Below are 23998 nucleotides of genomic sequence, written 5' to 3' on the forward strand. Positions count from 1 at the left end.
GTAACAGTGGTTTGAGATAAATCAGTCGCTCTTGTGTAAAAATACATGGATTTCTCTTTTAAGAAGCCCCTCTAGAAGACATTTCCATTCCTTATCAGCATGTCCTGCCGCAGCAGTCCCTGAATTTACTCATGACAGGAACACCCATGCACACACCAAGTTGGGCAGCAGACGGGCACTGGAGAGCGGAGGGTTGAAGCCTCCGAAGCCTCCACCGCCGCGGGCCCACTGGAGCTGTCACGGGGCCTCAGGTGCCTCCGTCCCAGCGGCCGCGCCGTGTCACCGAGGCGCTCGGCCCAGTCCGGCCGTGGGCGCGGGGCGGGGGCGCCGCCACACCCTGGCGGCGGGCGGGCGAGGGCGGCGCGCCCCCGGCGGGAGCGGGGCGGGCGGTGCGGCGCTTCGCCTCGCCTCGCGTCTCTTCGCTTCGCCTCGCCGCCAGGGGCGCGGGTTCCCCTCGCGCGGCGCCCGCTGACAGCCGCCCCGCCATTTACCCCGGCCGCTGCCTGAGGTGAGCGAGCGCCGCGGCCCCGCGGCAGGCGGCTCTCCGGAACTCGGGGGTCTCGCGGTCGCGGTAGGGAGTGAACGCGGGGCCGGGGGGAGGCGGCGCGGGGTTTGCTGTGCCGGGGGCGCGGGACCGCGCTGCGTGTGAGGAGGCGCGGAGTAACTTCGGGCTCCGGGCTGCAGCCCGCTGCCCCGAAGCGCGGACGGGAGAGACCGCGCTGCGTCCTGCCGTGCGCGGCGTTGCTGCTGCTGGCCGTCGTGCGCCGGGCACAGTGCGCGGTGCAGGCGCCGGGGAGGCTTTCTCCTGCTCGTATCGGCGGTTGGTGGCATTTCGGAGCTGATTCCTAATTGTTTCAGCTGTGTGATGCGTGTCACGATCCTTACGATAAACTTCCGTAAGTGGGGGATCCCAGAAACGATGGGCGATACAGAGAATGCCAGCAAAATCTGGAGGAGAGCGGAGGAGCGGATGGCTGCGTCCACCTTACGCCACGAGGGTCGATCCGATGCATTTAATTCTGCACGGAGGTGATTCATTATTGCTTGGATGTTTTGCTGACCCTCCTTATGCTTAATAAACTTATTGTCACTGTACGTTTTCCACAGCAAACCTCATCCATCTATTCACTCTGCTGTAGGATGGGGAGTGCTGGCAGCTCTCATACTGCTGAGCCAATACCAATAAGAGCTGACAAATCCCAGCATTTCTGAGCATCAGCCCCAAATACTGATAGCTGTATGCTTTACCAGCTAATTATTATTATTTTTTAACCTCGCAAAAGCGCTGTCATTTTCAGCCCGGTGAATTTAGATGCCTAATTTCAATACGGCCATTATCTGATAACGACGTCGAATTGTCTGATGTGTAAATAAGAAAGAGCGATGCCTTTGAGGCTGGCAGCCCCGGCCCCCTGCTGCGGCACACAGCCGTATGTGCGTTTCCCCGAGCCCAGCTCCAGTCTCAGAGCGCAGCTGCCGGCCAGCAGGCGTGTGTATGGCCAGCAGCAGTGGGATGTCAGCGAGGTGATGTGCACCTGAGGTGCTCCCGCATTTGTGACGGGGAGGAGGATTTGGTGAGAAGTTTTGAAATTCCCAGCAGGTGGTGACACTTCAATGGCTGCCTAATGCCACGGCGCAATAGCGAAAATAATTAATCTCTTTCCCTACAGACAGATGAAGTATCTCACGTTTGCAGAAACGTGGCAGATGGACGCTTGTTTTTTGTGCTGCTAGCGAGCTTCCTCAAGTGAAAAGCAGGAAGGGCAATCTGACTTAGGCTGGTGCAACTCTGAGCACCTGATCGAGCTGTAGGTGTCCCTGTTTGTTGCAAGGGAGTTGGAGCAGATGGCCTTTAAGGGTCTCTTCCAACTCAGATGGTTCTGTAATTCTGATTCTATGACTTCCAGGATCTATTTCGCTGGGCTGCTTCACTGTCAGCCACTCTCATGCATAATACAACTGTGCAAATAGGACTGCAATACTTTTACTAACAGACAGCAGTTAAGGAGACTTGTTTTTCATCTGGGACTTTGTTTTCCCTCTTACATTCTGGCAAGGTTGACCTCAGTACAACCTTTCAGTACCTAAAGGGAGCCTACGAACAGGAGGGGAATCAACTCTTTGAAAGGGTTGATAACTGCAGGACGAGGGGAAATGGTTTTAAGTTGAAGGAGAGAAGATTTAGGTTGGATGTCAGGGGGAAATTGTTTACTATGAGAGTGGTGAGGTGCTGGAACAGGCTGCCCAGGGAGGTTGTGGATGCCCCATCCCTGGAGGTGTTCAAGGCCAGGTTGGATGGGGCCCTGGGCAGCCTGGTCTGGTATTAAATGTGGGAGGTTGGTGGCCCTGCATGTGGCAGGAGGGTTGGAGATTCATGATCCTTGAGGTCCTTTCCAACCCTGGCCATTCTGTGATTCTGTGATATTGTAATGTTTTGCTCATTTTGTTTCAGACAGTAACTTTATTTACCTGACAGCTCCTGGCTGGGTTCCTCAAGGTGACTGGGAGAAGGCATCTGAGCTATGATGGGATGAGGTGGGCGAGAACAGGCCTACTGCAGGAGGGTGGAGTGAGGGCAGGGGCTGCTCTGCCAGGGATCTGCAGAGTACACATAGGGAGAATACAGGCTTTGTCTGATGCACATGTCATCTCAAAGCCTGAGGCTTGTTTGTGGGGTGGGTGATTGATTCCTCATTAACTACAGCCCCCTTCTTAACTACAGCACTGATTTGTCTTTTGTCTGCCCTATGAAGAGGATGTAGTTGCTGGGGGATATGTTGGTGAAGCTGCACACTTGTTAGCTGTGCACACTAGCAGTGATAGCACCATCCAGCCTGCTCAACAACCAGTCTGCTCTCTGGCCTTTTGATGTACCAACTCGTGGAAAATGCACAGGAAGTCATAAATCCAGTAGGTTTTGTTGTTGTTGTTGTAAAAGCTATCTGCCATCCAAAGCGAAAATAAAATAGTGTGACTTTGGTTCTTGCACGGTTCCTGATACTGCAGTGCCCACGTGCAGTGGATTTGTTCTCCTAAAACCTGTCAGGCAGCAGGGTGCAGCTTCCAGCAAGAGCCTGTGCCAGAGGAAAGCTAAGTGATGAGACTAAGACCACATGAATAGAATAGAATAGAATAGAATAGAATAGAATAGAATAGAATAGAATAGAATAGAATAGAATAGAATAGAATAACATAGAATAGAATAACATAGAATAACATAGAATAACATAGAATAGGCTAGGCTAGGGTAGAACAGAGTAGAGTAGAGTAGAGTAGGATCAGGGAATCATTTGAATTGGAGGGGACCCTTAAAGGTCGTCTAGTACAGCTTCCCAGCAAGGAACAGGGACATCTAAAAGGTATTTGTGGCAGAGGAAGGACTCAGTGTTTTCCTGGCATTTGTGCTACACGCAGACCTCTTGCTCTTCATCTCCAAGGCTTTTATGGCTTATGCTCTCCTTATCTGCCATTTCCAATTCCTTTTGGAGAGGAAGTCTTCTATTTCCAGTTGGCCCCCTTCACCGTCTCTTGGAGCAGAAAGCATCTTTTTGTGCTGCTGTCCCTCTGCTGCGTCTCACACAATGGAGCCTCAGTCCCTGCTGGTCCACCAGAGTAATAAATTAAAAAAGCCAATTATTCAAAGTCTGATAGTCTTCTCTGTTCCATCATTTTTCATCTCATCAAGCTAATGAACTCGAGGTAAAAAGATCTGCATAGAGAAGAAACTATTTAAGATACGCTGTCTGTCTTGAAAAGCAAGATTTTATGTGAGTACTAGAAAGGGAGCAATAGTGGAGCAGGGGGCAGGAGGCAAGGATGGGGAATTTTTAAGCGAAGGAGAAAAGAGTGCAAGGGAGAAGATGGCTGAGGGAAGGCTGAAAGGGAGAAACGTGAATCAAGTGCAGAGGTCAGTGTGCACAAAACCGAGATGGGGAGGGAGAGAAAGTCTGAGAGGAGCAAACATAGGGGAAAAAAGAGTGAAGGGAGAGGGGGAATGCAGTGCTAGGGATGGGTGGGCAGCCAGCTTTGTGCAGATCAGGGCTCCAGGGCCTTGCAGGGCTGCAGGGCTACACAGGGCTCAGCCCCAGCATAGGCTTTCCCAGGCACCTGGGTGAAGTCCCTGGAAGTCAGTCTTGGTGCTGGTTCAAACACTCGTCTAAGCTTGGGTGTTGCCTGTGCACCCTGCCAGAGCCTTTTCCTAAGCAAACTCAGATAACACAGATGAAAGAGTAAAAGGGAAGAGGGCTTATGGTCTGGTGAACGGAACGCCCAGAGGTGCTGGGCTGCGTCCACAGACATCAGAAAAAGCTTCCACCCTGCACAGTTTCTGGTATAAATACAGCACAGGGGAATGGGAGGAGAAGAGCGGATTAAAGCTGCGGTTTGCTAACATGGTGCATCTGACCGAGGCAGGAAGAGGAGCAGAAGTCAGGTCTCCTGTGTCTCCCTCCAGTGCCCCATCTCGTGAACCACGCTGCTCTTCCATCTGTCAGCCTGACATGTGTGAATTAAAATGTATGGCCGCTGTCTCAGGAGAATTCTCCCGCTCAGCCTTCTTTCTTTCTTCCCTAGGATGTGTTCTTTCTTCTGTCGCTTTGTTTCTTCCTGCAGCGTGTCACTTGTGAGGCTGCAATTAGGATTATGTGGATTTTACCTGCCGGTATGCGATGGTCTAGAAACGGTATTTGTAAAACACATTGGAAAAATACATAGCTGGGAAAGCTGGAGATGGAAAGGACCCGTTGAAGCTTTCAGCACGGCTGTGATTGTTGCCCACAAAGCATCTTTCTGCCCTCTTTAGTGCAGTGAAATTTCAAGCAGAGCTGCTTAATTTCTTCTGTTTTCCTTAAGTGATTGTGCCGTGGCTCTGCCAGCAGCCTGCCCCTGTGTGGAGGCAGGAGGTTTGTCTTCTGGTAATTTACAGTGTATCAGATGTGGGTGTTTGGGGTATCGCTGCTGCTATCTAATTCTGGAGCCTTGTCAGGCCTGTGGGCAGGCGATGATATTCCTCGTCAGATGGGTACAGCTATTGCTACAATGGGCCTGTGCTGAGCAAGCTACAGAAATTATTCTCTCCAGCCACTGGAATTATGTGCATGAGAGAAATCAGAGAGCAAATTGGCATAGAGAAGACAGGAGAAGAAGCTAAAACAATTTTACAAGCTTTCAAAGAACACATCGGCTGTGTCGTAGGTCAGCAGCGCTAACAGTGTTACTGTTGAAATACCTCATTATTTTTGTGATTCCTGAAGATGCACCTCATCTTTGCCACAGCCCTGTGTTTCATGTTTACGTTCCACCATGCCTGCTGCCGTGCCAGTTTTCTCTCATAAAATTAGGTTGTAAACTCCACTGAACAAGAACTTTCCTGCTTGTTTGAGTGATGGTGAGTGCAGTGAGTCTGACTTTCTGACACTCCTTTGCAATGCAAAAGAGAGCAATTCTCATGTTTTGAGAGTGGCTGCTTTGAGCTAGATTTTCTCTTTGTAGATACTCTGTGACTTCTGTTTCTGTAGCATGCTGTTGGTTTTGCTGCAGTCCTTCTCTTCCAACCTGTTTTATGTGATTGTTATGAGACTCTGATGACTGCTTTAGAGCACATTGAAGTAAGATCCTGAAACTTTCCAAAAGGATCTCTATTTTTGTTTGCATAGACGATGCTACAGGAATTGTGAACTTAAAAAATTGTGGAGAAGATAGCTAAAAATATACAGACTGGCACGTGGGATCACACAGCTGAGCGATCTGAAAGACAGAGAAAGCAGTTATGGGTCTTTTATAGAGCCAGGCAGATAACTTAATGTGTTATATAGAGCCAGTGAGATAACAATAGATTACTGAAAACAGTTTGAATTATGTAGCAGCAATAAACTCTAGTGTCTACACGTGCTGAGGTGAGTTACATTTTGTACAGAATACTTGTTACTTTGCTGTCATGAATCGCAGAATGGCCTGGGTTGAAAAGGACCACAATGCTCATCCAGTTTCAACCCCCTGCTATGTGCAGGGTCACCAACCAGCAGACCAGGCTGCCCAGAGCCACATCCAGCCTGGCCTTGAATGCCTCCAGGGATGGGGCATCCACAGCCTCCTTGGGCAACCTGTTCCAGTGCATCACCACCTCTGTGTGAAAAACTTCCTCCTAATATCCAACCTAAACCTCCCCTGTCTCAGTTTAAGACCATTCCCCTTGTCCTATCACTATCAACCCATGTAAACAGTTGTTCCCCCTTTTGTTTATACTCTCCCTTCAAGTATTGGAAGGAGTCTTGATCTTAATATAAGACATGCACAAAAGCAGTTTCTGCAGTACAGAGGTAAATTCTTGTGGCCTATCTTTGTTGTTGTGACTCAAGGGCTGACGTATCCTGAGGGAAAATTTATTCTGTGATGAAATATAGTTGCACTTATCCATTGATCCAATATTAATAGTGGTTGGATAAATGGGAGAAAAATGTTAATCAATGCTTTTTATTTTCTTTCTTTCTTTCTTTCCAGATGTAGTCTTCCTCCTTGTATTTTATGAAACAAAGTCAATGCAGCTGTAATTTTTTATCTTTCAGGTGTTCTTGAAAAAAGTGCCTGCACTTTAGAACTTTGGAGCTGAAGAAGGACATGAGGAGTAAAAGGACCTGGGATCTCACTGGTCAGAATGAAACAGATGTTGAAAGATTTTTCAAATCTATTGTTAGTAGTGCTCTGTGACTACGGTGAGTATTGGAGCTTACAAGGGAGAACTGTGAGTTGCATATTCATAAAGTGGTTTTGGATAGTGCTGTTTTCATTTTGTCTGCTGATATAAAATCACAAAAAATCACTGCTCACACAAGCCAGCAGTGATATGCCCAGGATGTAGTCAAGGCCTTATGTAATATGTAGGTGGAAGAGACAGCTTTCATGAGTTGCTCCTCTGTGTCAAAGTGGCAGGAACATTTCCTGCTATGAATTTGCTCTGTGAAGGAAGCAGGATAAGTGAGCAGATTTCTGTGGGCCTCATCAAGGGACTAGAAGCAGTAAGCAAGTAAGTAAGCAAGTACTGCAAGTAAGCAGTAAGCAAGTGTTAGAAGCAGTAGCAGGAGCTCTGCTCTCTTCTGAGATTTGTATTTGGTAACATTTAATGCATGGCAGATGATAGATCAGAGATCAGTTAAGTGTCTGTACCAAGGTGGGAGGAACCACAGCGTACAACTGCCCATTTCTATGAAAGTAGCTTACAGTGGTTGGATGAAATGTGACCATCTGTAGTGCAGGTCACTTCCTATGGTTGAGTGAGACCCCATGTGATGGACTTCACCCACCAGTTCAGAGAAAACTTTTGAGGACAGGAAGGGTATTGCCTCCTCTGACTGTGTAGGAATCCAAAGGATGGGATTCATATTCGTTCCATTTTGGTCATGTAAAATTAGTCTGAGTGTTGTTTGAGTAGTTCACACACAGATCAGCACGTTTGGAGGACAGTTACAACCTAACCACAGCCTGAGATTCTAAGGATGAGAAAGCACCTCCTTCTCACCTTCAGCTGCCAATGGAAGCTGGACATCTAGTTTGGGTTAGCTATAAAGTGGTTGCAAGCTGAGGGGCATGCTATGCATGGCATCTATCTTTTCTAAGAATGCACTGCATAGAAGGTAGATTTGTAAAGTGAGTCAACATGCAGTTTAGAAATTTTGAAAGTAAGATCCTTAGTTTATAAATAATACATATATTTTCAAAAATTACATTCATAACTTAAAAGTTGTTAACCTCCCAGTTGAAGTACGTTGTCAAACCATGATAAAGAATGAAGTCATGCATTGCTGAAATATCTATAGCATGGGAAACTGGAAAAAGGACTGTTTTAGTTCCCAGTTATGACATGAGCTGTGATAGTAGGTAGGTCATGCATCAAAAGGCTGAAGATGTCTTACAAAGGAGAGAAATGGACCAAGAAAGTGTGCAGTTTGCTCTTCCTGTGTATGTGAGAAAACAGACACCTTGGTGTCTGTTCCACCTCCACTCTAGAACAAGGGATCATGAGAAGACATAAAGAACTTAGGACTGCCCTCTTTTAGATGAACTCAAGTCTAACAGAAGACACTTGCTTTTAGTACTATGTGTTATTTTAACAAGACAGAGTTGACTAGCAAAGCTAAGAATGGTGCACTGAATGGGAAATACAGTGAAGATAAAGGCTGTTGACGTAGTCTACCTAGACTTCAGAAGAGCCTTCAGCACTGTCTCCAGTGGTATTCTAGAGAAGCTGGCAGGCTGTGGCTTGGACAGGTGCACCCTTTGCTGGGTTAAGAACTGGCTGGATGGCTGGGCACAGAAGTGGTGGTGAATGGAGTTAAATCCGGGTGGCAGCCAATCATGAATGGTGTTTCCCAGGGGTCAGTATTGCAGCCCATCCTGATTAATATCTTTATTGATGACCTGGATGAGGGGATTCAGTGCACCCTCAGTAAGGCTGCAGATTACACCAAGGTCGGAGGAAGTGTCAATATGCCTGAGGGTAGCAAGGTGCTACAGGGGAATCTGGACAAGCTGGATCGCTGGGCTGAGGCCAATGGGATGAAATTTAGCAAGACCATGCGCTGGGTCCTGCACTTGGGCCACAACAACCCCAGGTAAAGCTACAAGGTTGGGGCAGAGTGGCTGAAAGATTGTCTGGAAGAAATGGACCTGGAAATGATGATCGACACTCAGCTAAACATGAACCAGTGAGTGTGCCCAGGTGGCCAAGAAGGCCAATGGCATCCTGGCTTGTATCAGAAACAGTGCAGCCAGCAGGAGCTGGAGGTGATCATACCTCTGAATTCTGCACTGGTGTGGCCACACCTCAAGTACTTTGTTCAGTTTTAGGTCCTTCTCTTCAGGAAAGACAGTCAGGCCTTGGAGCGTGACCAGAGAAGAGCAGCAAGGCTATGGAGGTGTCTGGAGCACAAGTGTTGTGAGAAGTGGCTAAGGGAACAGGGGTTGTTCAGCCTGAAGAAGAGGCTCAGGGGAGACCTTATAGTTCTCTACAACTACCTGAAGGGAGGTTGCAGCAAGGTGGAGGTTGGCTTCTTCTCCCAGCGATAGAACTAGAGGGAATGGCCACAAGTTGCACCAGGGGAGATTCAGATTGGATGTTAAGAAAAATTTCTTCTCTGAAAGAGTGATCAGGCACTGGACTGGGCTGCCCAAAGCAGGTGATTGAGTTAACATCCCTGGAGGTGTTGAAGAAATGTCTAGATGTTGCACTAAGGGACACGGCTTAATGGGGAAATTTTGGTGATAGGTGAACAGTTGGACTGGATGGTCTTGGAGGCCTTTCCAACCTTGGTGATTCTATAGTTCCATAACATTAAATTCACTTAACCCAAGAAGGGAGGTGAATGATTGTTATATCCACTTCTTGGTGTGCCAGTCCTGTAGGCATTCACAACTAGTTGATTCAGAGGTAAAAGCTATTATTCCAGAACTTTATAGAGGGTGTGTAGTTAAAAGGTGAGTGAGTAGCTAAAAGGTGCAGTTGAACAGCTCTGTTGCAAACTTTAGCTGTATTATATTTTCCCTTGTTTCTAAAGAAGAGTAGTCCATACTTCAGAAAATAACTTCTAGTTTTGTGTATACAAATCACTTCTTAGATAACTGTTTCCTTCATATGCTTATCTGTATTACACCAAGACTGTTTCAAATGTGTTTTAAACGATTTAATATAAATGACCGCAATGCTATAAAATAAAAACAACAACCAAACCAAACCAAAACAGGCATACAACAAAACTGTATTCTCATTTCTTACTGGCTTTTCTGGTGCTTCTGGTGCTTTTTCTTCATAGCCCTGTGCTACTGGTTGCTGACAAGCCAACATCACAACCCAAGTTGGCTTAAATATAATTAAAAATAAATAAATACCAGAACAGCATGCCACTCACTCTTCAACAAAACAGGGTTTTCCTTTTGATCTTTCTAAGAGGGAGCTCCTGCAAAGACCACTGTGGCATTTGGTTGGTGCCACAGCCAGGCTCCATTCAATGGGAGAAAACTGTAGTGACAACTAAAAATATACAAATTGAAAACTGCCCCTGGGGCCGAGGTTTGGCTTATGGCAGAGATGTTCACATGCAGTAGGCTGGAGGGCAGTTGAAGGAGCATACAGTGGAAGCTCACTTTTGCTGACTGTGAGTGGCCTTTTGCAGAAAACTGTTACATGGGGCACCTAGAAGTGCAAATTTTGCTATTAAATGAAGATGGGAGAATGATTCTGTGACCTGCAGTGCACCAGGCAGAACTCTGCAGTGCTGTAAAGGCGTCCTCCAGTAATACTTGCTTTCCTCACTTTCCAACAATCCATATGAGGGTTGATGAGAGCTACATGGCAGACCCCTGGTCTTTCTCTCAGTGCTTTTCATTACTATCACACAAATGTTTTTCTTGAAAATTTGAAGCTTGATGTTGAAATTTTTCATGTTGAGGTTTTGTTATGGTCTGATTCGTTTTTCTCTTAAAACACTTCAGCCAAGTTGAATCTGATCAAGTCCTTTATAGAGAAATATGTAGGTTTGCTCATGTTCAAATCAAGAAAAACCCAGCAATTTGTAAGCATTTCACTGGGAAACTGTAACACAGCTGTCAAAACTTCATGATGCTCTGGGACATACTTTTTGTTCCCCATATGGAGGTTTGCTTGGACTTGGTCCATATCTAAGTCCTTGCAGATGAGTTTGCAATGAAGTTCTCCAAAGGGTCAAACATGTTCCATGTCCTTTCAGTTCCTCTTGCCAGCCCCACACGATACTGTGCATGCTTCAGCCCAGGCCAGCAGATTTCCCCATGCTTATAGTAACAGGTCCTCGAGTTGCATATACTGGGCTCTCCACTCACACATTCTTGTGTTAAAAGATGGTTGTTTAGTTAATGTTTGACAGTTTTCACCTTTATGTCTTTGCCTTGGTTCCTAACACTCTAAACAAGAATAGTGACATTTACTCATCTTTCTGGAACATTGCAGGGATAAACTCATTAATATTTCTAATACACTAATATACTATGATAAGAGCACAATAGCAGGATCCATGGGGAAAATGAATAATTCTGTGTTATCAAGGTGAATTTTGAACGATGCACAGTCAATAATACATGGGACCACCCAAGGAAGAACGAGAATAAAAGACCCTCTGGTAACAAGCATTATCCATCTGCCAAATGAGGCAGAATCTTGTGCAAAAAAGTAGTATTGAGTCACTCAGATGAAAGACTGACTTACAATACATGTATGTAAGAGTATATACGTGATTTATGTATGTAGGCTGTGCATACAGTCTTCATTCAGACATTATGGATGTGGTTAGAGCTGGTCATTTTAACCACATTATAGCTGGTGGGTCTTAGTAGTGTACGCTGTGCCTCACCCTGACGTAAATGGCCTTAGCTGGTCAGATGAATTTCTTCCTGAAACTCATTTTCTGTAGACAGGAAAGTGAATCCAAGGTGACAAACTCAAACTGAAGCTTACAGTAGTAGCTGTCTAGTATTCTGTAAGATGAGTCCTGCTGCTCCTAAATGCCGAGTGCTTGCTTTGGCACTTGCAGTGTTTTTCCAGCAAAGCTTTCTTTGAGGTAATCTTAAGACATATGTAACAGATTTAACAAGTTGAAGTACTGTTAGTTGATACTACTTATGAAAGGATTGCTTTAACTGAGGTTTTATGCTCCCAGAGCACCTTCCATCCAAGACTCAGAAGCCCTTTACCAGACACTTTATTATATAGAGATGTCTCACAGCACATTCTGTATCTGGGATAGGTGTATGTAGTTCCCATGTTTCAGGTAACCTGTCAATGTCTGAAATCCTTAAGTTTCAGGCAACACAGAAAAACTAGCTGAGCTGAGAGCAGGAATGTGATCTTCCCAATCCAATGCTTTAGATATCATCTATCCCCACTAGTTACAGCATGTCTCGGGATAATTTGGCAACTTGCACAAACATGGCCATGCAAGAAGTGCATCTAAAAAGACTGTGCCATTTATTATGAAATGATGTCATTTAGACATGTTGCACCACATCTGAGACAAGAAAAGTGCTGCAGTCACCATCACTGTTATTTTCAGCCCTTTCACTCATGTGTCTGTGATGCAAATGAGCAAAATGAAAGATTCATAAGACAGAGCAAGAGAAGAGGCTTCAAAAAGCATCATGCAGATTTACTATCTTATTTAATTTGAGGGATATTTTTCATGCTTCTGTATTAAGAAACTACTATGTTTTTTTACTGCATTACCACTAAAGAAGGTAGAACAGCTGACCATGGTGAAATGGACTATAAGAGTCTACAAGTGAAGGGAAGTTGAGGATTTTCATGGTCTATCCTTAGAACTGAAGTTTTTTGTACATCTTTTGTTTTTATTTGAGAAACCTTCTTTTAACCTTCCTTCCTAAACATGTTGCTACAGTGGACTTTGAGCTTTTGCAGATCATGTCCCTGCACAAAGGAAAGGTGAGCTATAACTGCTCTAGCTAGGACCTTTTTTTTAGTGAACTGATTCATTCACATTTAAGAGTTTAACAGCCATTTCTTAAATATCCACTTCATAAATACATATTTTCTTCTTTATGTTTCATAAGCAGTTGGCTGCTGCTTTGATTCTTAATGCTGTTGTTAACCTGTTTTCATTTCAGTTCTTGGTGAAGTGGAGGACCTCCTGTTGAAGCACCCAGGTCATGTAGCCTTCAGCAACGACACAGTTTCTGTGGAATACCACTACTACAGTGGTAATGAGACAGCAGAGAACCTGTCCATCCTACTGCTGGATGCCAACACCAACAAGATCATTGCAAGAAAACAGCTTCCAGCAAATCAGTCCCGGGGGATGGTAGAGTTTGAATGTTCCTATTTCACAAGTGCTGGAGACTTTTTGTTCAGAATGATCTCTCCCAGTGATAATAGCAGTGCTGCTGCAAGCAGAGGAAGAACATCCACCCTCCATGTGGAATGGCCTGTATTTCACATTGATTTGAACAAGACTTCAGAGGTGCTTGGGAGCTCCCTTCAGGTTGGAGTTTTTACAAATGAGCAGCTGTGTGCCATGAACAAGACATTGGTTTCACTAGATGTGATATTCACCAGCACACTTTATGAACTAGGAAGAGTAAGCTCTGATGAGATGCTGGGCATTAGAACTAGCAAAGGAATCCCACTCTCTAGATCCCAGTGGGTAGAGTTTGACTGCCCACATGTTGGTCAAGAAATGTACATCACTGTGTTACTGAAATCATTAGAAACACGTTCTGTGATTGCCTCTATGGGACCCATAGATCTCCACAAATTTGGATACAGACTGGTTGTGGCACCAGAAGCAGTGTGCAGAACCTTGGTTCAGGTCTTCATAGTCTCACCACCATGCACTTCTGTCAGTGGAAAAGTTGTTGTCTATAAAGAGGCTCTCAGGCATCCTAGTTTGAGAACAGCTTGGCTGTATGAGAACACCCTTCACCCAGGAGACAACAGGACAGAATTTAACTGCACTTTGTTCGATGTGGGAAAGAACAAATACTGCTTTGACCTCTATAATTTCTCAAACCGAAGCCTTTTCCCAACAAGAGTTAAGCAGTGTATGATGATCGAAAGGAATCTGGGTTTGTACCAATGTTTGTCTTCTTTTATCAAATATCAGCATTCTTTCCAGCCAACGTGGATAATGATAAATGGGTTTGACTGTATTGTCTCTATTGCATAACTATTTTTTGGGTCTCCTGCATGAGAAAAAGAGTTGGAGAGGTAAATGGAAACAAATTGGATTAGACCTGTGTAAGGGCATACATTTAGTAACAAAAGCCACAGTGGTAGCTTGAAACTACTTAAACCAAAGCAGTTTGGGATATTTAAAATGATGTATCTATCTAGTTTCAGTAAAACTGAAACTTGGCCTTCACAGTGATTTAAGAAGGCACAACAGTAGATCAGACCCATTGGAAACATTAAATCTAATCTCTGTACATACAGAGATACTACATTTATGTGTCTGGAAGTCAAGTGTCCAACATTGAGAACCCATCTACCTATTTAGTCAAGAGAGACAGACATCTCACAAGGGTGATTCGTCCCATATAAAAATAGGTATAGCAGATAAATGGGCTGAGTCCATGTCTGGCTATCTTTTTCTCTACCATTTGCTGTGGGAGATTAAAAACCTACCTACTAGATACATAAATTTTGGTCACATGAATCAAGGTCCGGCTATAGCAACAGACACTTGTGGGTTTTTCTATCACCCTTCCAACCATGTCTCAGCTGCTGCTTAAAAGCGATCATGGCACATTTTATGATCAGTAAGGCCACCTGACAATCATGAGTCACATCTGCACATCTAAGTTCTCTTCTTCCAAGCAAACACTAGATGCATACAACTAGCTGGGGACGGTCTGTAGTCTGTGTAGTCTTTTGGCCATGACTGGGCATTCTTCAGGATAGTGCTGGTTGGCAGAAGCCAAAACCATGGAGTGTAAGTGGTCACAGTTAAGGAGTGATCGTAAATGGGGATGAACTTGGGCCGTTCCTCAGTCCTGTCTAAGGAATATCCATGCATCTGTTTATATCTCTACAACGCACATAGATGGACCCTCATGGTCATTCAGGGGTAGGAGTCCAAGGTTTGGCATTGTCCACAAACCCCAGTAACATAGCAGAGTAAGACAAATGCATTTTTTTCCCTAATTTGTAGACGGCAGCCATAGCGAGGGATGGGCTGCATGTACATGAGGGGATAGGAGTTGGGTTAGGCTGTGTTTCCCACATCCTGGAACAGAAGAGTAAATGTTCCGAAGGCTTGGTGCAGGCTTGCGTCCATAGGTAATGAATTAATCTTTCCCATGAGCACACTTCAAAGAGCTTGGCTTGAAAGGCTGGAGATATATTCTATACCTCCCCACCCTTGGTCTTCCTGAGAAGGAAGTGCAGGTCTGAAGCCAAAAAAGGGTCACTGCACTTCCTGGGCAGGTCTCTGAGGAGATCATTGGGGCCAGGAGCATGGAACATGTTCTATAGCACGTGGTCCAGGCACAACCTACTTTAACAAGGCTTCTAGCGTTGTGTGGTTTTACTTCAGGCTATCTCACAAATTTTAAAACTGTTAGCCCTTTAATTAACAATCTGTACTAAGAATGACCTCTATTTTCACCACATGCCAAACGTGGTACGTAGTTCTCTTTTGCTTAACTTTCCAACTGTATTCTCTGTTGGCACTCTCTCTCTTTGGCACAAGAAAGTCCGCCTAAAAATGAAAGCGTTTTTCCTTAATCAAGGTAATTCTCAAGGAAAAAGGAAGAGAGAATTCTAATTCTTCTTCTGTGCTTGGGTGGTATTTTTATGTCACGCTGATACTATCTAGCTAATTACCCAGAGAGATGAATATGCAGGATATGACATAGCTGTGTTTCTGTGTCCAATATTTGACCGTTTTAATTGGTGAAATCCACCCTAGGCAACAACTCCCTGCAATTTGCTGTTTCCTGGGCTGCGCGGTAGCACCATCCTTGTGACTGCAGTCGAAAGAATCAGGCTACCTGCGTGCGGAACAGCTTGAAGTCAATAGCTGGCAAGTTAGAGGTGTCACATCCACAAAGCCGATGAAAGCGTAACCACATCGCGTAGCCGTAAATAAAACGTCAAACTGAAATTAATTAGGCGGCAGCACATCTGTCTTTGTGTCTGTGCAACTTCAAAGCCTCCAGGCAGCGTTGAGAGGAGCGGGCTGCGCTTGGAGGAGCGCGTCAGCCTGAAGCCGGGCACGCAGAGCGAGCCTGCGGAGCCAGAGATGGCTGCCGGCCTCTGACCGCCTCACAAGGCCCTGTCCTGAGCCTCTGGCCCTAAGGGAGGTGCAGTGAGCCTCCGCTCCCAGTGATGGCAGCCAGCTGCTTCACAAGGCCTTCTCCAGAGCCCCTCACCGTGCCTCACTGCACTGTAGGTAGACCTGCACCCCTGATGGCTCTCCATGTAAAAAGTGCTTCTCTGCTCAGATCGCTGATATTCTTCTGCCTTGTGCTTCTGAGCTTGCTCAGGTTAAGGGCAGTTAAATCGTTGATTGTGGTCTCCTGTGCGGCGTGGGCCATTGCAGTCATCCAGTTAAGCTGGTAAGGAGCCCACAGCCGGTCTTTGCATGCAACTGCTGCTCATCCTCCGCAGCCATCCAGTGTTTTGCTGAAGGCACCACCAAACAGAGACCCTTCTGGTAATTTCTCTCAACACTGTGCTCTGATGTAAAAGAAGAAAGGATGTGGCATGCAGTTTGTAACGAAGCTCATCTAGCTTCATCCTCTAGTGACTGGCTCTTCTGCTAGTCTCTCTGCTAGACTAGACAGCTGTTTCCTATCCATTGTGTTCCCCTTCAGAAGCATTTGCACGTCCAAATTGTGTCAGTCCTTCCAGATAATCTCAGTGTTCTTTTTAATAAGCTGAAAAGATTGAGTCTTTAATTGGAACACATTTTCTTCAGGATTTAATTAATTTTCTGGCTCTATCTGCCTCTATTTCCTTTTTTTTTTCTTTTTTTTTTAACAGTACTTTTAATTTCACTACACAGACACCGACTTTGGTGCCTTCTAACATCCTCCTCACCGATGCTGTTTGAGCAGCAACACTCTCCCTACCCTGACTTATTGCTCCTCAGTTTTTAATTCCACAGATGGCATTGGCTTTGACCCTACAAACGCCTCCCGAGCTGCTCTTGCATGTGACCTCTTAGTTACAATCTACCATTCTACAATCTCTGTGCTTTCTGCCTACGTTTTGCATTTTGCTGATTTTACAACTTAGCTGGCAACCTCCATTGCCCCATGCACTATGTACTTATGTCATCACAGTAGTGACATATTTTCTCATTAACGATTTTATATTTACTTTCCTGTCACTGAGGCAAGCGTTGTACAGAACAAAGCATTATACTAATTCCTTTGAAATCTCTCCAAATGCATTCCCACTCGGTGATGATTTTCTGTTGACAACTGCATATCAAATCTGTCACTCAGCCAGTTCTTACTCCATTTAGAATACAGTCTATTATTATGAAACAAAGGTATCGTCTTGTAAAAGATGAAGTATCTGAAATCATTAAAGCTATCTTCATCCAAACCGCAGAAGATGAGATATAGTTTATTTTGCAACTACCCATTTTCCATAGGTCAGGCATCAGTTGTGTTCCTGACCCTTCTTCCATCCATCTCATTACTCCTCATCCTTGGCAGGGCTCGGGCAGCCCATGGAGCAGGAGTCTGTCTGCTTTGTGCCTGCAGTAGGGACAAGGTTCCTGATGACCCGTAGAGAGCAACAGCTCTCCCAGCAGGAGCCGTCAGCTTCAGAGCAAGTGTCACAAAAAAGCCTCTGCTTTCCAAGACTCTGAATCTTACCTATTAGATGTGGGGAGAATGTCTATCAGATGTGAGCCAGTGCTTGTGTAACTTTCTGTAGACTCCAGCTGGAGAACCTGTGAAAAAATAGGAGAGATGTGAGTCACTTAATTCATCTCAGTGGGGTGCTAACTGTTTCCCACAGATGACTTAGAGAGAGCCATGCAGAGTTCCCTGCATCTGACGGAATCGTCTGAATGTCTGAGAAAGAAAAGTGCTAGATGATTTTACCCAGCAGCAGAAGTGCTGTAGGCTCATTCATTTCAGTGTGTTATCCTGTGCTTTACATGCTTAGACTCTGAGCCCCCAGCAGTGAGACTTCTGCTCTCCTTAGGAAGACATCCTAGATCCTAGCCATTGTCAAGCTGGAGTCGTTTGGGATGCCTGATAAAATTAATCAGTAGTGCTGCAGCATAGAAAGGGACACACTTTTTGTGTATTTCCAGTGTTAATTAATTTTTTTTACAGCTCTTAGCTACACTTCTGAGGCCAGTTTCAACTCTGATCTAAGTCCTAGTGGAGCTTATTGCCTTTATTGGGATGAGTTTTGTTACCTTCTCTGGCATCTGACTTCTTCCAACTATCCAAAGAAGCTGCTGTACACAAGAAGTACAGATGTTGCTCTCAAAGGGAAAGCAGAAGGTGGGAAAAGACCTTGTGAAGGGAGCAGTAGTTGGTAAACAGGGAGTAAGTGGAGTATCCAGGAGTCAGGCAAGGATACAAGACTCCCATCAACTTCTTGCTCCCTGAGTAAAGTAGTATGAATCAGACCTGCCAGTTATCTGTAGGAAGATCTGGGAACCAATTAGCTCTGTTGCCTGAATTGCTCTTTGGTTTGCATTTATTTAGAAACTGACTAATTTGGGGAAGCACAGTTTGTGCCCCAGTCGACTTCTCTTACGCCATTGAGTTCTACATCTCCATATCCCCAGCATTTTAAGAATACGTCAGGTGTTGTGGAGTCACAGGGATAGCTCTGAGCTTCTGAGAAAAGATTTTAGGCAATGCTCCTGCAGTTCTTAAAGGTGCTGGTTTGTGGGGAAAAGTCTGTAATTAGCCCAGGCACAGTCTAGGTTTTCTTCTTTTACAGGGATCATCGTCCTTTCATTGTCCAAATTAGAAGCTTGTTGGAGCATGCCACCATGTCAGCTCACCTGGGTTTTATTCCCATAGAAAAGCACAGGATGGGTGAGAGGAATGTTTTCCCAGGTCTCATCCAAACATCACTGCACCTGGTCTCACGACCTGGAAACTGATCTCAGCTTTCACAAGTAGCCTGCACTCCCCCACGCTAGCAGAGGCATTTGCGTGAACCTGTAAATAGTGATTTTATCCCATATTACTGGTCTTGCTGGAGAGCTTAGGACAGTCATACACGGGAGGCTGGGAAGGTGATGCAGAGCATTCCTTGCTGGCTCTGCTGTTGGATAGCATCACAGACACACAGTCTCACAGAATGAGGATGAAATACAGAAGTTGGAGGGGAAATACTTCAGCAGAGCAACAATTAACACAGTTAATTGAGTTTATCTTTCATGTCGACAGATCTGCCAACTGTCAGCTATTTCAAACTAACTCATCAATGAGATGTCTTCATGTTGATAATTGATTCCTCAAATGCGTATAGAAAGAATTCACACTTATTAGCGCTAGTTTGCACTGCATACCTTCTGGTTTTTCCCCTGGCGCTTTGGATCTGTTTGTCTTAAATGGAGGTTAATTATTTTGTTTCCTTGGGGGAGAATAAACTCTGCTTCATTTTCTTTTGCATTCTGGTAATTGCAGGAGGTTGCAGAGCAAGTTGCAGGGTTTAACTCTCTGTCTCTCACAGGGGCTGGAGCGCTTCCTGCTCTCCTGCTCTGCTGCAGGCACACATTCGTAGCCCTAGAGCTATGGATGCCAAGTGTTCCAGCTAGGAACTCCATGCCCTCAGCTGAAGCTGAACTCTGTGAAAAGAGCCTGAAAGCAATGGGCACGTCCTGGGTTTGACATTAGAATTAGAAAATTACCCATCCTAAATGTTATGTACATTGAAGCTCGCCGGCTCAAATGTAGAGGCCCCTCCAGTTGAGCGAGGCCTCAAATGTTGAGCACCCTCCAGTATAACAAGTGGCAGCACTGGAAGCAGCCAGAACCTTTCTGGATCTGGCCCTCTATCTGACTGTTATTAGCAGAAGCTAAAACGAGCAGGGAGTATGGAAATAGGGAAACAAGCGAGCTCATGCACTGGAAATGATGGGACTGATTTATCAAGCTGCTTACATAAATTGATCTGCAAGGAACTTTGTGCTTCTCCTGCTCGTCCCTCTTCTTCTGCCAGTGGTGGGACACTGCTGGGGTCCTTCGTGACACTGACATCAAGAAAAACGTCCTGAGACCCCAAGGTACTATGACACCATGAAGTGCATTGGAGGAGGGACTGTTTGACTATTGATGATGGCCATGCTTTCCTGCTTCCTTCACTGATACCAGCTCATAGCTGGTGGGGCCAGGGTGTGTTTGTTCAAGCTTTGGACCGTGAATTTCTCATTGCTGCTGTAGGGTTGGAGGCAAATGCAGAGATCCTTTGACTTCACATGGACCTGGAGCACAGTGCCACCAGGCCCCTTAGTGTTCCCCCCCGTGCTCCACAAGGCCATGCAGATGTACTGCAGCATGCATGGATATAGCATGAAATCACAAAGCCATTTCCAGTCACAAAGCATGACAGCTGTGCAGCACTGGATGTTGTTCACTGATGAGGAGCGCTGAGGCATTCCAGCAGCAGAGCAACTGTGTAAGAAAATTAAATATCATGACCTGGGTTGGCACTAGCAACCATAAATTATTTAAAAGAGCAAGCTTTAACAAATCCAATTTGCTTTTTGTAATTTATCTGATTTTCTGTTTTATCTCTGAGCAGGGAGATGGAGTAATTGCTCTGTTGTTTTTCTTCCTAATGCATTTTAAAGACAGGTATTGAGTCAACTGACCAATCAGACAGTCCCCAGAGTACTTATCCTTAAGGACTGCACTTGGACTCATCTGTTATTTTGGAACTGGAAGTCAGAAATGGTCCCTTTCTGTCTCGGGGTCCTCACTGCTATAAAGTTTGGGTGTTGAGCACTGGATGAGGATGTTACCTTAGCAAGAAAGGGATTGCATTTAAGTATTGAGTTAGCATTAGAACCTGAGCCTGCCTCCACTTAAACAAAATAAATAAACCTGCAAAATCTCATCTTGCGTTAATGGCTGAAGCACGAGAAATAAAACAACAGGGATCTGTAAAGCTGTCAGATGAGTGATTCAATAACATGTTTGTGTGCGAAGAGGATCATAAAGAGGAAAAACAATATTGCCTTTTCATTAGGCCTCATAGGCTTCTTGTCCTTTCACAATTACATAAATCAGGAGTAACTACACTTAAGTCAATGAAGTTATCCTGCTGTAAAAGCAGTATTTGCCAGGTAGGAATTGGACTCATGAATATATAAATTACTAAGCCATTAAAAAGATTTGTGGATTAATTTCTATTTGCTGTTGTTCCAGACAGCTCTTGCCAGCCTCAGTTAGCTGAGTGCTGCATAGCATGGGGCAAAGAAAGGAAAGCAAAAATGGGAGCTTTGCCCCAAGCTGGTGGGAACGGGAGCAAGTCCCTGGATGCTGCCTGCTCTTTTGGTGTTGCAGTTTGCACTGTTTGGTTATTTATTGCTCTTCTTAAATAACAGAGGATAGTTAAATGCCTTTCTCCATACGGACAAGGAGGTAGATGTGTTTCTCATTGCTGTGAGCTTGTGTGTTTGCAGAAACATGGAGCCCGTGGCAGCCCTGGAGCCCCTGCAGCGTCACCTGCGGAGACGGCATCCGGGAGCGCTTCCGAGAGTGCCTCACCTCCTCACCTGTGAAACCAGGCTGTGCTGGCTCCCCAAAGGAGACCTCCTTGTGCTCGCTAGAGGAGTGTCTGAGTACGTAGCTCTGCTCTCCTCTTCCCGTGGCCTCATGTTGCAAAAGCCAGCAACGTATAGTTAGGACGGCTTTGTAAAATGAAAGTGTCCAAACTCTCCTTCAGTCCTACTGATTTATGGAGGGATGTCACATTTCTGTGGTTGACAGGAGCATACCTGTGTTTGTGGGACAGCTGGAGATAGGGCTCCAAGACTTCTGCGTGCTGGGGATGCTGTGGAAGTGGTTTAAAATGTGAGTTTTAGGGACATGTTTAGTGGGCATGGTGGTGATGGGTTGATGGTTGGACTGGATGACCTCAGTGGTCTTTTCCAGCCATAAAGACACTGTGATTCTATGAAAATCTCCACATGGCTGAGGGTTTAGGGAAGGACTGCAGGAAAGATCTCAGGGCCAGGGGAACAGAGAAGCAAGAGTGGGGTTGGTCTCTTCTCACTGGTGACAGATGACAGGACGAGGGGAGATGGCCTCAAGTTGTGCAAGGGGAGCAGCAGCCAGGGGAGATTGGTTTCTAGGTTGGATATCAGGAAACATTTCTTTAGAGAAAGGGTTAAGCACTGGAATAGGCTCCCCAGGGAAGTGGTTGAGTCACCATCCCTGGATGGTTTAAAAAACATTTGGATGTGGTGCTCAGGGACATGATTTAGTGGAGGGTTGGTAGTTAGGGTAGTATGGTTGTGGTTGGACTTGATGATCATAAAGGTCTTTTCCAACCTGAGCAATTCTATGATTCTGTATCTGGTACAATATCTCAAAGACTGTAGGTAATGGAAATCTATTAAAAAGGTAATTTTCTGGCTTGCAACTGGAGGAATTATTTATTTTTTAAGTCCTTTGGAAAGGTGTGGAAAAATCTACTGCCACAACTCTACTGTAAAAGAGCTGGAGATGTATGTAATGCGTAAAATGTGCAGTATGCTGGGATTCATGAACCTGCAGTAGTGGGTGTTGGGAAGTTCTCCAGTGCCACCTGCATGGGACCTCGTGGTTTTAACAGAGTATGGAACTCTGCCATATTTCTGTTTCTTGTGCTGCTTCATAATCAACTTTCAAATTGTCTCTGCTTTGATGGGTGAGATTGGAGGTCTGTCTGCTCAGAACCTGGCTGATGTAGGAGATACAATGTCCTCGTGTCCCATAGGTGCCACTGCCTGGCAGGGATGGGTAAAGAGGGGCTCACAGGGCCATGCAAGCTCCTGGGCTCTTAGGCTATAATTTAACAGATTACAGCTATAAACTATCTATCTCTGTGCTATTATAAAGCGAGCAATGCCTTACTGCTTGCCTTGGCTGCTTCCGTGCCACTTAATCCCTTCTGCTGGCAGAAATGTAGTGTGGAGAACTGGAGTGGATCCAGCTAAAAAGTGGGTAGTCTGGGGTTTTTGTAAGTTGCATAGCACATGGACATTGCAGTGCTTGTGCCACTGAAGATGGAAGAGCAGCAGAGGGAGAAAACATGTAGCCACAGCAGGAAAATGCAGGACTGCTCTTTCGATGAGAGCATTGGCTTGAACCAGCTTCAGAAGGTTTGTTGAACATTACTATATTGTTTCTAGAAGGTAGGAAAGAAATGCATTGTGGAGCATTGTAAGAAATGGTGTTGAGCAAAAGGTCAGGTGAAAGGAAAAGGAAAATATTAAAATATAAATATCATTACAAATGGTATTCCATATAGCCAGGTTTTGCATTTTGTCAGTCTTCATTTTAGGAGTTTGTTGTTAAGGTTTCTAATGTTTTTAATCACCAGATAAGGCTGTCTCTGTGGACTTTCTTATATTGTAAAGCTGCAAGTGTAAGAAGAGGGGAACAACTCAGAGGGCCACAGTTTGAAGCTAATGGCCTGCTCTAGGGGCGGTCACCTTCTCTGTGTCCATCTCCTTCAGACTGCTGAGGGCAGTAGTGATACCAGGGGCTAGCTTGTCTTCTAAAGCTGTCTGATCTCAGCCTGGGATCGTCTCTCCCTCTGCTGCCCACACTTGCCCAGAGCAATTCCAGCCTGACCGTGTCTGCAGTCAGCAGTCCAGCAGATGGAGCAAATGGCTGAATAAGTGGAGAGAGAAGCAAACCCTGGTAACTTAACCCTGTTTCAAATGTCACTGTTTGCTACCTGTTAGTTGCATAATCCAAATGTTATAGCACAATGCACATTGCAGATAGAAAACGGAGTATTTAGAAGCTGAGCAAAATGAAACTGAGAAAAGGATGAGCAATAGATGAATTACTCTGCAACAGTGCTAATGACCAGGTCAAATGCAGGTCCTGCTTTCTCTGCTGGGATCAGAACAGCAGTGCTCTGTGCCCTGGGTGTGGTGGTGCTGGGCTGAGTGTAGGTTTTAGGGATCCTCAGAAACATTCAACAGGCAGTGCTGCTGTTCCTCGTGCTGATATTAAGCTCTCAGTGTGGTATGAAGATCAAAGTTTAGTTCACAGAGGGATTTTTCAAAGGTTTTCGGGCTGCCATTGCAGCTCTGAGTCAAAGAAATGGGCCTCCAGCACCCTGCACATCCATTATTGTAGCAGCCTGAGACCTTCTAGGCTGTGTTTGCCTGTGCATTTGTACATCTTGCACACTTAATAGCTTGCTGCTGAATGAGCGCTTTTCTGGGTTTTAGGCAGTACATTCAGACTGGTGTCTGCCTCTCATTATTCTACACACGTTTTGCATGGTGGACAGTCACTGCGAAGCAGGCAT

At 45.3% G+C, this 23998-nt stretch overlaps 1 protein-coding gene across 3 annotated transcripts in view; it reads left to right on the plus strand.

Annotated features, from left to right (window-relative positions):
• The first annotated feature begins 410 nt into the window (after positions 1-410).
• The window catches only part of THSD1 (thrombospondin type 1 domain containing 1), a 30729-nt gene continuing 7141 nt past the window's right edge, over positions 411-23998 (plus strand). Inside the window, exons 1-5 of one of the 3 annotated variants that reach the window (XM_048964998.1) lie at positions 422-508; positions 859-1029; positions 6564-6710; positions 12643-13599; positions 21150-21308. In XM_048964998.1, the coding sequence (XP_048820955.1) occupies positions 6653-6710; positions 12643-13599; positions 21150-21308 (1174 nt within the window). In that variant the 5' untranslated portion in view covers positions 422-508; positions 859-1029; positions 6564-6652. Of the gene's footprint in view, positions 509-858; positions 1030-6563; positions 6711-12642; positions 13600-21149; positions 21309-23998 lie in introns of all 3 variants that reach the window. The other 2 variants (XM_048964989.1, XM_048965006.1) reach the window with 2 other exon arrangements.

The sequence above is a fragment of the Lagopus muta genome, chromosome 1, assembly GCF_023343835.1.
Source record: "Lagopus muta isolate bLagMut1 chromosome 1, bLagMut1 primary, whole genome shotgun sequence".
Lineage (NCBI taxonomy): Eukaryota > Metazoa > Chordata > Aves > Galliformes > Phasianidae > Lagopus > Lagopus muta.